This window comes from Priapulus caudatus, unplaced genomic scaffold (assembly GCF_000485595.1).
Source record: "Priapulus caudatus unplaced genomic scaffold, Priapulus_caudatus-5.0.1 Scaffold78, whole genome shotgun sequence".
In the NCBI taxonomy this organism is placed as follows: Eukaryota; Metazoa; Priapulida; class Priapulimorpha; order Priapulimorphida; family Priapulidae; genus Priapulus; species Priapulus caudatus.
In genome coordinates, this window is record NW_014577139.1 from 471,040 (window position 1) to 485,670 (window position 14,631).

General features: G+C 44.4%; 1 protein-coding gene across 1 annotated transcript in view; it reads left to right on the plus strand.

Annotated features, from left to right (window-relative positions):
* The window catches only part of LOC106821588 (N-alpha-acetyltransferase 15, NatA auxiliary subunit-like), a 39,512-nt gene that overhangs the window by 8,279 nt on the left and 16,602 nt on the right, over positions 1 to 14,631 (plus strand). The window contains exons 2-3 of the mRNA XM_014826469.1: positions 4,881 to 4,965; positions 5,390 to 5,583. Coding sequence (XP_014681955.1) covers positions 4,881 to 4,965; positions 5,390 to 5,583 — 279 coding nt within the window. The remainder of the gene's footprint in view (positions 1 to 4,880; positions 4,966 to 5,389; positions 5,584 to 14,631) is intronic.

Genomic DNA, 14,631 nt, shown 5'->3' on the forward strand with positions numbered 1-14,631 from the left:
GATACTGAACCTAGTATATTCTGATGAAATATGCACTTAGGAACCTTTTTTTGTAAAAAATCTCGATTTTTGTCCAGGTAGCCATTTTCAGCATTACATGTTTGCCTGCTCATTACCTCAAAAAATGCTTGCGACTCCTCTTAATCTGAATTATGCTGGACGGGTTCACATTTTTGGAGTGGTTACATTTATGGGGGTTGCTTTTCTGGCATGGTTATTAACTGCTTCAATAACATGGGCATTTCTCCCAATCCTACTATAACCTCAAAATATGTGGTTCGCATGTGAGTGCATGCAAATATGGTAATTAATAAAACCATTTTGCGATCGATCTGTAGGTGGGGCCGGAGATAGTGTAGAATCGCCAGGGACGCACAAATACACACACACAAAAATCCACCTCACAGACCTTTTTGCCCAGGGGAAACACTGTTATTAAAATGTTTAGGACTAGGAGGCAATTTATTGGTGTAAGTACTGTTCCAATTGCTGTGTGTCGTTTGAGTTTGCAGAACTTTGTAGATGCAAGGCCCAAAGAACCATCTAAAATTTCCATCAAAATCTAAATACATAAAAATTCATTTAATCCTGCGACAGCCGAGAATATTTACATGATACTGATAAAGTTCATAAAATAAAATAAAATTTTAATTCAAAAGAATTACATGCCCTTTATTAAATAGTTTAGCTTGCATTATTGACTGTTTAACATCTGTATCGTTTGTATCGCGATACGGATGCTGCGTATTGATTATTGTATCATGGGTCACTGTATTGCGATTCACCGATGAATCGTTACAACCCTAGAATGTTCAAAATGCAGTCACATTCACCAATGTTGTGCCAAATGCATTGTAAAAGGTGCCACCAAACAAAAGTGAATCTCATTGAGTAATATAACTTATAAGTGGTTCTAAGGCTGGTGTCACATCTATGACTTTATGCAAGTTACCATTAACAAAGTGTTGGGACTGAGTCTCGCTAGAAACAAGTGCCGTCCTTAAACCATCAAAAAAAAGGAGAGAAAAAAATTTCAGTCTGCATATTTTAGTCAAAGTAATGATATATACGAGTCAGTGTTTCCCCTGGCCCAAAGGGTCTGTGAGGTGGAAAATATTTTTGTGGTGTGTTTGCGCGTTTCATGTTCCTAGCAGGACGAGCAGCGCAGTCCAAATTCTTTGGAAAAATGGTGCAATTTGGTGCATTCAAAGCTATTCTGAACTCATTGTATGAGACTTTTGAATCTCTTTCTAAAGTTGTCAATAGTTTCGTCAGAGAGGCAGTGTTTTGGACAAATTTCTGTGTGGCGGCTAAGAATTTAGGCGGCCCGCCTCGCTCGTGTCAATGCAGGGGAAACACTGCGAGTGTCCTAATATATGTTAGTCTTACGGTATAGCAGTGGTTCTTTGGTGGATTTTTTTGGCAGAAATGGGAATTGCCATTAGTCAGTTCAGGTTCAACGGATTTTGCTCATTTTTGGTATGCAAATTAGGTAGGGTTTGGCAATTATATAGCATATTATATAGACACAAACAGTCTGTGGTGTCACACTCGTCTGGTTCGTTTTACAAGATTTTATTGACAATATCTTTAATGAAAAATTGGTATTTCCTCTCCACCCTGCCGATAAAACGTCTATATTAGAGTAAAGTTTTACAAAACATGTCGGAACGCAGCATAACTTATTTATTTCAAATGCCATCGCTACAAAGCGGGTATAGCGCCATATACGGTCACAAATTGTGATTCATTTTGGTTTATAAATTATTATTGCAATATACAGTCTATGGCAATCGTTTCTATAATGTACGTCGATGGTTGCTCAATTAAAACCAACTTCTTCTTACGCACTCATTTGTGTGCTTTTTTGTGGTGAGCTACAATGTCATTGACACTTTCATTCTGAATCCAGAATTGTATGTATTCTTCTCAGAGTGCAGGAATTTATTTTTTCAGGTGACCCAATTTTCAAAAATTTCCTGGGGGAGGACCCCCAGACCCCCACCCCGTACATTAAATGAACGTAATATATACTCTTTACCATCACAGATTTTATTTCACTAAAGTTGTTTCTTAGTTGGATGTGGTATGTGTATCAAGAGGGGGGGGGGTCCAGGGGGTCCGGACCCCCCTTTTTTTACCCCAAAAAAGGGAAAACACATAAAAGATAATTTTTGGCTTAAAAATTTGGAATTCCATCTTGCATTCTAGACATCAAAATTACTGCTCAGATGCTCTCAGAATGCACCAATTAAAAAAAATTCTCTTTTGGGGAGCGCCCGCTAACCCCCCCCACCCCTTAAGTGGGCAACGTGGCGCTCAGCACGGAACATAAGCTGCCTTCGCACCTTTATATAAAAGTGCTTCTTTATTTTCTTCACTGGTACCCCCCCTTTTTTGCTCAAAAATGCGCGCATCGTTCTGTCACAATAACCAATATATTTTAAAAATGTTGTACGCCTCATGTATACTGTACGTCATACTACTTTGTGACCCGCGCACTCCAGTGCCAAAACCAGGAATTGAGTAGGAAATTTTACAATATTGCAGTTACTCGTGCGTATTCTGAATAGTCTTTACTTACTTTTAAAATGCGATATATATTCCATATTGAGTCCTATCTCATCTAAAGAATTGACCGATCTACAGAATGTTGAAGAGTCCTCGGTACCGATCTGACTTAATTCCCGAAATATTCGCATGCTTTCCTGCAGATTAATACCCAGGGATGACCGGATTCTCCGCGGATCTTCGCGGTAAATCTTGCCGTGATTTGGATCCTCGTCAGTCCAGTCGTGTCTCGATTTTGCTTGAACGTCTAATTCGTGGAGAAAATGTGGGGGTGGTCCTCCCCTGGGCTCAATGTATCAATTTAAATTATTATTCACCCTCACACAGCACCTGTGAGCTGTAGACTGTAGATGTAGACGCTAGTTAGACTGACTAGCAAAGTATCACAGTGGTTATCTGTTTTTGGTGTACCAAAAAGAGAAATTCCTCCGTTCACAGGCCTGCCTGTACGAGGGGCAGACATCTTGTGAGGTATGGCTTCGATCACGTAACGACGATGCCTTGGCCTGGGGGCGGCGTTTACTGATTGCTTGTGCATGTTGGTGTTGGCTATGACTTAGTGCAATGATTGTCTCCATCTCGATTGGTGTTTATCTTCACTTTCAAATCTCGCGTCGCAGCAAGTGCCGCAGCTTATGTCCCTGAGTAAACATATTGCTTAAGCGACGGTGGACACAGCAACAAATAATTCATTATGCTCTAGACATTTATAACAATACTATTTCAGCCCTATTTTCAGCCCCCTGGATTTCCTATTCATAGTTCGTTTGTTCCTTTGTTACATCTTGAAAAGGTGACTCTCTCCAAGAGTCTCTATAACTGTGTCCAGACATTCAAGGTTCTAGAATGCACCAAAATTGCCACCACTTCTTTATAAAAAAATTGACGTACGGTCCTCACATTGCATCGCTCCCCTCCGTGTTTTGCCTAATTTAAATTGTTAGCTGCAAAATTAAATTATCCAATCTCATCCTGGATAAAGCCTTCCAAGATGTCACACTCTTTTGCAATGATTGCTCAATCAAAAGTACGATATGGCCAACAATACCATTAAATGCAGTCTGATGCTTTTCAAAGCTTTGCACAATGTTGGTAATAACACATACCTTAGGGAACAAATATTTATTATCCATCGTGTTCTCACAGGGGTTTCAATCAGGTGCGGCCTGCCCAGTTGTGGCGCACCGTCAGCAGGCCGGTCTTGAATTCCATGCCCACTTGAACTAAGCAATGTTAGCATGCCTGATCTCATTCAGCAGCCTTGGCGCCGGCCTTCACCACTCTGAATTGCATTCCAATTCCATTCTCAAGTGCTACCACAACATTTTCTGTCATTCACTGTTATTTTTTCAATCATGTCCTTGCTAAAATACTAATTTCATTGTGGGTCAAATAATCTAGAGATATCTGAACCTATATATCCTGATTAAATATGCACTTAGGAACTTGTTTTTGTAAAAATCTCATTTTTGTCCAGGTAGGCCATTTTCAGCATTGACATGTTTGCGTGCTCATTACTCAAAACAATGTCTTGCGACTTAGTCCGTATTATGCTGGAGCGGGTCACATTTTGGAGTAGTCTACATGTATGGGTGCTTATGCATGTATAAACTGCTTATCAATTTTAACATGCATTTCTCATTAAAACCTCAAAATATTGTTCGCATGTGATGTAACTCCAAATATGTATATTTTAATAAAACCATTTGTGGCGGATCGGGATGGCTGTAGGTGTGTTGGGAGGCCATCCAATGCAACAAATATTCCTATTTAACATATATTTTCTCACCAAAATTCTTATTTTCCTCCTATTTTTTCACATCTGAAATTCCTATTTTCCTATTTTTTTAGCGTCACTTGTCACTTGACGCCCTGTTAGTAGTATCCTAGATATATGCTCTGAGCGCGAACGCGGTGATGGGAGGGTGCTCTTCATTCGTTTGCCAGTGAGTTTAGCATCAGAACACCTGCCGTCAGGTGAGCGCTGTCGCTCTGCGGCACTTGTTCCTTTAAATTATTGTTGTATTTGAATGTTAGCAATTACACTTCATGGAATTGGACACAGAGGTGGCAAAGGAACCAAAGCTAATCTGGTGTCACACATTTCCCTGAAACATAACTTTTAGTTTTACAGCTGTTACGTACAGCATTTTTACAGCATTTTACAGGATTACTTGCAGAGACGAGTAATTTATCATTTACATATTATTAGTCCATATTAGCATGTAATAAAATGGAGATGGGGGGAAATGACTGATGGATGCTAATTATGGTGTACATAACAAAACATGCATTCCTTTCTTTTGCAGAAATGCTATGAACAAAAGCAATACAAAAATGGGTTGAAATTTGCCAAGCAGATTTTATGTAACCCAAAGTATGCTGAACATGGTGGTTAGTATGCATAGTTTATCAATGAAAGATCTATTTTTCATTAATCTGAAGAAGTCTTCTCTTTTTCACGTGCAGCTGCATAATAATAGTGGACGTGTTTGAACACCTATTTCATCAACACATTTTTATCAATTGCCAGAGAATTTAATATGAATTTGAGTAATATTAAGTTTATCTCAAACAAAAGTAAGGGTTATGAAAAGTGTATCACATCAGTAAGGTGTCGGCTTGATATTCTTTTACTGCTATTGATAAATGGAAAATACCTTGAAGGAAATGCATTAACGCGGACTAAATAAGTCATCTAACCTGGACTTCCCATGTCTGTTGCCTAACATGTTTCATTTCTACATCTGTGTTGTACACTGTATATATACAAGCAGTATATACAGACATGTTGAATCTTTAATTTTGTTGCTTGCAGAGACCCTAGCAATGAAAGGCCTTACGTTGAACTGCCTCGGGAGAAAAGATGAGGCATTTGACCACGTTCGGCGGGGCCTGCGAAATGACTTGAAAAGCTATGTGTGTTGGCACGTGTTTGGGTTGTTGCAGCGCTCCGAAAAAAAATACGAGGAGGCAATCAAGTGTTATCGAAATGCGCTCAAACTTGACAAGGTTAGTCGGGTTAGAAGTTTGTGGTTTCTTTCAGTATTTGAGCTCGTTAGCTTATGAGACCGCTTGCTGCCCTCATTATATACTAGGTCGAACTTTTTGAGTGTACGGTTGAACAATGCTCATGAATGTACATTTGACATTAACCATATTATGGCGATCCTATTCTTCTGCTAGCCAGCATAGCCAGCCTCACTACCAGAATTTATAGTTACGTAACCAGATTTACTGGTCCCGCTCTGTTCTTGTTGCAACAAAAATGTTGGTTGGAGCTACATTGAGTTACTTATTAATTAATTTATTACCCTGTGTGCCTGTTGTTGTATGTTGTATTATGTGAATTATTGTCCATAGATGTACAATTTGTTTTTATTATGTATGTATGTACATGTGCTTATACACAGATTTTGGAATACGTTCATTTGCTATCGTATAAACAGGGGTAGATATCGTCCAACGGACTCCCTGCCATCAAAATGAGGGAGTCCATAGTATGAAGTTCAAAATTAAAGATATTAGCAATAACGCATACAACATGTGCTTACTTTGAAGATTCATACGGTTGCACATCTGCCAAATTTTCTTTGGACATTTGCTGGAAAAAATACGGTAATTCCGCGAGGCCGTGCTCTAGAACAAACTAGTTAGTATAGCAGACTTTTCAGGGAGTCACACGGACTCCTGCATATGTCAAATCTGGGAGTCTGACAGTGACAGTACAGGGCCCTAGCTAGGATTTTTTTTCCTGTAGCCAAACAATTAGCCAGAATCAATTTTCATTAGCCAACTTGGATTCCTGTTAGCCACATCTGTAGCCTAACATTTTATGAACACAAAAAGGCGATAAATAATTTTTCTTTTCTTTATTTTTTTCACACACTTTTATATGCATGAAGTACAAAACTACACTTATTTAATGCAAACAAACTATTATTCAGCGCACCCTGTCTATGACTGAGACCACTAACACTATGATTTCACACCATGAACTCCTGACTGATAACTGAGCAAAGACATTTCAATTTGCTCTGAAAATTTTTTTAATTCACTGCCTGGGCAGGAAAATTCTCCTAGGCCAAACAAAAAAATACCTTGTTCGGGTCACATGGATTGTGAAAATTAGGGTCGGTACGTAGGCATAACATTTTTTTTATTTTTTTATTTTTTTCCTGGCAAAAACATGGGTAGGCAGGAATATAAATTTATTTTTTGCAGGTCAAGGTCGGGAACGGAGGCGCACAAGTTAAATAGGTAGGTGATACAGCATTAAATGCAGGAGCACAGAGATGCAATGACTTGGCAGTTGCAAGTACGCGATGCTGCAAAGATTATGACAAATTGTTTTCAAAAAAAATGTGATAACATCGGCAAGTCGTCTTTTAATGGTGTCGTGTAAGACGTGTACTGGTGATTCGTGTCGTGTACTGGATAGTACTGTAAGTGGTTTAGGCATCGCTCCAAAAACTGGAGCTCGGAGTAATCGTCCTTTGAACAAAGCAGTAATACGGCGAAGGGTTAAAACGGCTCTGCGGCCCGGGGTGATAGCAACGATAGCATGCGATACTAATAATGAGTACGCGATCCGATCGCGTACTATCAAAGCCGGCCGCTGCCGGCCATAAGCGACCTTCAGGCTCTGTTTATGAAGTAGCCGGCCGGCCCGGGCCAGGCCAGGGCCCGACTGTTTCACTTGTATGATTCTAGATAACGATAGTTAGGAACTGTTCACTTCAGCGCCAAACGAAGTTCTGCTTTTATAAATATTTTGAACTCTCCTTAGGTAAATAAATCGACAGAAGATCGGATATTCTGAGGATGATGTATGATTCGCAGGCGGTATCCTGTTTGAGTTTCGTATTTTTCTTGAAACCTCTCATAAAAGTGACCGCGCATGTCGGCACCATTTTATCATCTACCGAAATGTGAAAGTCGGGCCGGGTACCCCGCGAACCAAATGCTAATTTTAGGTCGGCGCCTATCTTTTTGGGCACACGCTGAGGACATTAGCGACTTTTCAAAAGTTCAGAACATATCTTTATTCTGGGCGCTTAAATTTTGATGGGTAGAAATGTCTCAACAAACACTTCTCTGCTTTTTCAGGTTGCATTTCTATCAGCTGTTTAACCAAAATTAATGTCTCGTAAAACCCTCTCTACTGTTGTGGTTGGTAGGGCGTCACCAAACATGCTACCTATTTTACAGTACCTGACGCACAATACGCACGCACAGCGCACGTACGCACGCACGTTGCCGCGCGCAGTACTATTATAGGATGTTCATTTTAGTATTCTTTGTTATCCTTACGACACAGTATATGTTATTTACGAGTAAATGAGCTAATAGTTTTACAGAAGAGTTCAGCAGGCACAGTGCATATAGTGTGCAGGAGGGCGCTACTCTACTACTTTTGTAACTTCGGAGATGCTATTGGACCAGAAAAATTAGCATCTCATTAAAGCTTTCTATATTCCCGCAGTTCAGTAATTATCAAAGTTTTACTAACGTTTACGCAGTACCTACACACCAGTACACAGGTACAAAACACCTACACGCACGGCGCGCAGCACACACACGTGCACGCACACGCGTAAGTAAAAAATCCATTTTGACTTTTAGCCTAAGCAACGTTGGCCGCTGGCCGTGCCGTGCATGTGTGGAGACAGGCCTTTTTAACCCGAGGGTTTTTCTTCTGAGGCGAAAATAAGACAACGGTGGTAATGCCCCAGTTTGCGGAAAACGCACATGATGGTATGTCAACGAAGGCGTGCAGGGTGTGGGCGACGAACGGTGAGATTGTCTGCAGGACAGACCGCAGGGGGAGAGAAGGTAGAGGGGCGGTTCTGGCGGGTCTGACCCCCCAGCCAAAATTTAAAACATTTGAATGTCTTACGAAACCTGCATTTGACTGCAACCCCGAAAATAAGAATTTCACGCCTTTATTTAAGATCCTTACTCTGTTAGCAGACCTACTAGTCTGCACGCTGCCGCACATTATTTGCGCCGGAGACTCGCGCATCTGGACGCCATTCTCCGCGCCTCCTGCATGCCCTACGCATTCTCACGCATAAGAAAAAAAAAACGAAAAAAGCAGGCCCGCGACACGCCCTGTACCACGTCCGTGCAAGGCTGTGCTTGCTGGCTGGGCGGCATTGATTGAAGTACGGGGGGGGGGGGCGAATGCAACTGAATTGTTTACAGTCGCGGGTGGGTGCTGCGCTTATTGCCTGTATATGTAAGGGGCGGTGCGGCACCGCGCTGCGGTATGAGGAGCGACAGCCAAAACCTTTCCTGAGAAATCGAGCGAAAAAGCTGCAATCGGGAATGACACATGACAAGTGCTGCCGCGGCAGCAAAAAGAAACGGTTGCTGTTTCACGATCAATAGGATCGAGTGTTGCTGGTCATGTTTATATACGGGAAAATGACGTTCGCTCACCTTTTTTTCGCGCCAATAAGACTTTCAATTCGCGCAGATTACTCATTTGTTCGCCATTGGCGAATTGGCGAGTGGGTAGCGAGGGCCCTGCAGTAAATCAGGGAATATTTGACTCCAGACTCGTGTTAATTTTGCACCCTGTATAAATGTTCATAACTAAAGATCACACAAAGTACTAGAAAGCAGTCATTGAATTTAGTACAGGAAATGGGAAGGAACCTGTGATATGATATCTTCCATATAAATACTGGTGCACCTTTCTTTCTAATCTCTCATTCTAGATATAAATATGAATATTTTTAATATCAGCTCTTTAGCTGGAAGTGGGCAGGAATGGTTGTAATCTCATTCTGTGTGGCTGATTTCTAGTTTCGCAGCTTCTGCTGCTACTGCTGCTACTGCTACTGCTACTGCTACTGCTACTGCTACTGCTGCTGCTACTGCTACTGCTACTGCTACTGCTACTGCTACTGCTGCTACTGCTACTGCTACTGCTACTGCTACTGCTACTGCTGCTGCTGCTGCTGTTGCTGCTACTGCTGCTACTGCTGCTGTTGCTGCTGCTGCTGCTGCCACTACTGCTGCTGCTGCTGCCACTGTAACGAGGACTACTACTGCTGTTGTTGTTGCTGCTGCTGCTGCTGCCGCTGCTATTGCTGTTGCTGCTGCTGCTGCTGCTATGGCTAGTGTGCCAGCTGCTACTGCTGCTGCTGTAGTCAATGGGCAAGGTGCAACTGCTGCTGCTGCTTGTACAATGAATGAAGGACTGTTGGTAACAAAAATTTCGCCAAGTAATTAATACCTCATAGTTGGAAAAAATTCTCTAAAGTTTTGTTGATTCGATTAAGGGGTCACATTGGGTCTTTAAAATACGTATAATTATTGGTGAAGTTATATATTGTTTTCATTTACAACACAATGCAATCCATCCGGCTGAATTTATTCTTGTTAGTAAGCACGTGGGTGTAGATGATGTTTATGAAGAATTAAATAATTAAATAAATAAATAACAATAATTAAATTAAGTATATGCATGCAATTAAATAAAATAAAATGTAAAAAATGCACACTGAATAAATAAACATATACGTTTAAATATTTAAACGCGTAATGAAGACTGCATCGGTGTCCAATTTAGGACAAATATCTCTAGCAAGTAATTTGATAGCACGCATACGTCATGTTTGTTTAGGCGTCCGTCCAACGGTGGACAGTAGTCCAAATATTGAACATGTTAGATATATAGCATTTATTATCATTGATTATAGCATTGACATATAGCAATATATATCAAATGCCTATATATGCGAGCGTAATTGTCCGTTAGGATTGCGATGACAATCAATGTGTTGTGTGCTCTTTCTAAGCTCACAAACCGCTCTGTAGCGTTTACAATATTCCCCTTCCCCCTTTCTGACTGTTTCTTCTCTCTCTCTTCTCCCTCTCTCCGATTCTATCCGCACACCACTTCGCTCACCTTTTTCCTCGTCACCATCGCTTGCTTCATTGCTCCGTATATCTCATAAAGTGAGATCAGAAAGTCCAGCTGTGCTAAATTATAGGTCACAGAAAAGGGGATATAAAATGGCCGAAGCGCGCTTAGGAAAATACAATGAATTTAATGTAAACGCTCGTGCGTTTTTCGTTTTTGCATTAACACAAACATTGCAAAATATCCGCAAACAGACGCACTAAATCATATTTGTAATATGTTTCTGGAAACAAAACGCAACCATGTGAATTGAAGTAAACGATGTTCGTGAAAAGAATTATAGATCAAAAACCTAAGAAAGTTTTCATATCCTACCCATGTTATAAAAGGGCATTTATATACCCGCCTCTTAATCTGATCTCAATATGGCGGCGGGGACTAATATCTGCCTCCTCCCCACCTCTCTCTGTGGACACTGCGCTCTATATGGCCATCGGATTGAACATGTTGTATCAATGTGATGTGCCAGGTAAGGAATGATTGATATGCGTATAAACCAAAAAAAGCAAAAAAATGCGAAAATCAAAAAAATCCGAAATGTCTGTGTTATGGGAATTCCATTACTAACCTGGCACAGGTGCAGATTGCAAGAAGAGTAAGGCAACTAAACAAAATACGCCAATATGCTGTCCACTCCACAGACGAGGCAGACAGGCGGACGCGACAGAGATCGCATTATATATATAGATATAATATATAAATATATATATATATATAATATACACACACACACACACAGCACACAACACCACACACACACACACACACACACACACTGGCCAGGGCAGCCAGGACGCCCCGCAAGCGCACCTTCAACACCATGCCTGGACGCTACGCGCACGCTTCACTGACCGAACCCGAGCACACGCTCCGCACAGCACGCACTGCCACACAAACACGCGCTGTTCCATGCACCACGCAAACGCAGCACGCGCATCCCAGCAAGCGCGCTCGTGAACACGCACGACCTGCACGCACGCGCCACGCCACACGCACACACAACGGCACGCAACGTACGTACGGCACCGCTCACGACGCAACAGGCAGCTGCACGCACGCTCACAACGCACGCTTGCAACGCACAGCCTGGCAACGGCACGGCCTGCCAACGCACAGCTCAAACCGCACGCATGCACGCACGCCTGCACGCACGCTCACACGCAAGCTTGCACGCACGCCATGCACGCACGCCTGCCACGCAACCGCTCAAACGCAGCGCATCACCACGCCTGACACGCACCTGCTCACACGGCCAACGCACGAACGCAACGCCTGGCACCACGCGCAACACGGCACGCCTGCACGCACGCTCAATACGCAACGCGCTGCACGCACGCTCACACGCACAAGCCTGCACGCACGCTCGAACGCACGGCATGGCACGCACGCTCACAACGCATGGCCTGCACGGCAGTGCACGCACGCTCAACACGCAACGCCTGCATCGCACAGAAGCAACACAGCGCGCGTCGCAGCGCACGCTCGCAACGCACTGCCGTGCACGCACGCTCACACGCACGCAGCCTGCACGAACGACGCACACGCGCGCTCGCACGCAACGCTCGCACGCACGCCTGCACGTACGCTCACACGTAACGCCTGCACGCACGCCTGCACGCACCGAATCGCAGCACGCACGCTAGCACGCTCACACGCACGCCATCCACGCCACGCTCACACGCCACGCCTGCACGCACGCCTGCACCGGCACGCTCGCGACGCACGCCACAGCTCGACGTCAACCGTACGCCTGCACGCACGCTCACAACGCCACGCCTGCACGCACAGCTCACACGCCGCAGCGGCCTGCCACGCACGCTCAACGCCACGCACGTGCACGCACGCTCGACGCACACGCAACTCTTTCGAGCACGCTCACACGGCACGCCTGCACGCACGCTCACTACGCAAAAAACGCCCCCTCGCACGCACGCCTGCACGCACGCTCGCACGCACGACTGCACGCAGTGGCACACACGCTGCACACGTACGCTCGCACGCACGCCTAGCAACGCACGCTCGCATCGCACGCCTGCAACGCTACCGCCTGCACGCACGCTCACACGCACCGCCCTGCACGCCACGAGCACACGCGCGCTCGCACCGCACGCTCTGCGACGCAACGCCTGCACGCAGCCTGCCACGAACGCCGAGCACACGCCGCGCTGCGCACGCAGCGCTCGCACGCCACGCTCTGCACGGCACACCTGCCAACGGCACCCTCATCACGCCACGCCTGGTACGCACGCTCACTACGCACGCCTGTACGCACGCTCGCACGCGCGCCTCGCAACAGCTAGCAGCGCACAGCTGCACGCCACGCTTCTGCACGCAACGCTCTCAGCCGCTCAGCACGCGCTGCAGCACGTGCACACGCGCGCTCCGCACGCTCACACGCACGCCTGCACGCACAGAGCACACGCGCGCTCGCATCGCGGACGCACGCCTGCACGCACGCTCGCACCACGCTGACACGCACGCCACGCTTCGCACGCTGCACACGCACCCTATCGCACTCGGCCACGAGCTCACGCTCGCCCTCGCACGCACGACATCGCACGCACGCACGCACGGCATGTATCCACCGTGTTATTCGTCGTCGCTGTTATTGGTAGACGCACATATCAGACAAGATGCGCTACGGACGAAGAGTCGACGGACGCGTGTCTGCTGGCTACATGCGCTCTAAACAGAGGAATTGCTCGACCTGTGTATGGAGGATAAAACATAGACCCCGCCACTTTTCATTTTTGGAAGGATAAAAATAGAATTCGTGACGCTTCGTTTCAAGCTCGGTCTAGACCGCGCGTGCATTATTTGCCTAATTTTAATTAGACTAATCGCGCTTCAATAGACTCAAATTCACAGAGATTAAAGGCTAAGACTATGTGTCTATATTAGCTAGAATTTATAGAATATAACGCAAATCGTTCGCTCCATATGATAGTTAGTTACACTTTCCTACGGTCATAAGCATACTTAGGCGGCGGAAGTGGGCGTGGTCTATTTTTATCCTCGCATTCACCAGGTCGAGGCAATTTCTCGTGTTATGGAACGCATGTCTGCTGCTCATGATTAGCCATCGACTGCTGGCTGTTCAGGTGTCGGAGCGCACGTTGGTTGTGGTCGCTACTACATACGCGGTGTGGACCACGGTCTCCAAAGACGCTGATGGTCGCTAATGGATTCACAATAGGATGTATGTGTTCGATCGTAGATGTACCCTACGATCAGTGTATATGTGATAGGCCTATATATATATATATATATATATTAATATATATATATAATAATATACTTTGTATTATGTGGTCTCCGTACCCGCATATTACCGTTCTGCAAAATATTCAACATATGTAAAGCTATGATAGCTTGAATATAAATTTATAAAAATTGTCGGATTATGGATGGCGTGCATGGTTGTGTCCGCCCACGCACGTCAACAGCCGCTGCCTTAATTGCCTATCTAGTTTATGTTCTGAGATTATTGAGTGTTAACTCTCGTTACGAGACTATTTCCCGCATTACAAGGTTGACGGGATCGCATCTCTGCCTTGGAAATAGTATTTTGTTAGCTTGAGGAGCGCAACAACAAGTTGGATCTGAGCTCAACCAACCTGCAGCGAGGACAACAACAATGTCGTATCGGATCCGGAGGGGGTCTAGAAGCTGGAAAGGTAGCTGTTGGTGTTAGTATGTAGAGCTGTGCAAGCTATTGAAAGTCGTTGTAATAGTTGTTGTAAGCTGTTGTAAGTTGTTGTAAGCTGTTGTAAGTTATTGTAAGCTGTTGCAAGTTATGTAAGCGTTGTAAGTTGTTTGTAAGCTGCGCGCGAAGTAAGCTATTGTAGTGCGTAAGCTGTTGAGGTGGCTGAGGCGGCAGGCGAATTAAAATCTTAAATAGATATTCTATAAAAGATTAGAGAATAAGAGAAAATAGAAGCGGAGCACGCATATATAAACCTCACGCGCAACGTCGCCGCATCACCTGACGAAGTCGCAGTAGCGCACGAAACGTCGTGTTCTTCTATTATCTTTTGGACCACCCATTGCGAGACAAACGGGATATAGTAAGCGAGTTTCATTTCCGCAATGGATAATATTTTTAACCTTATATCTATCTATCT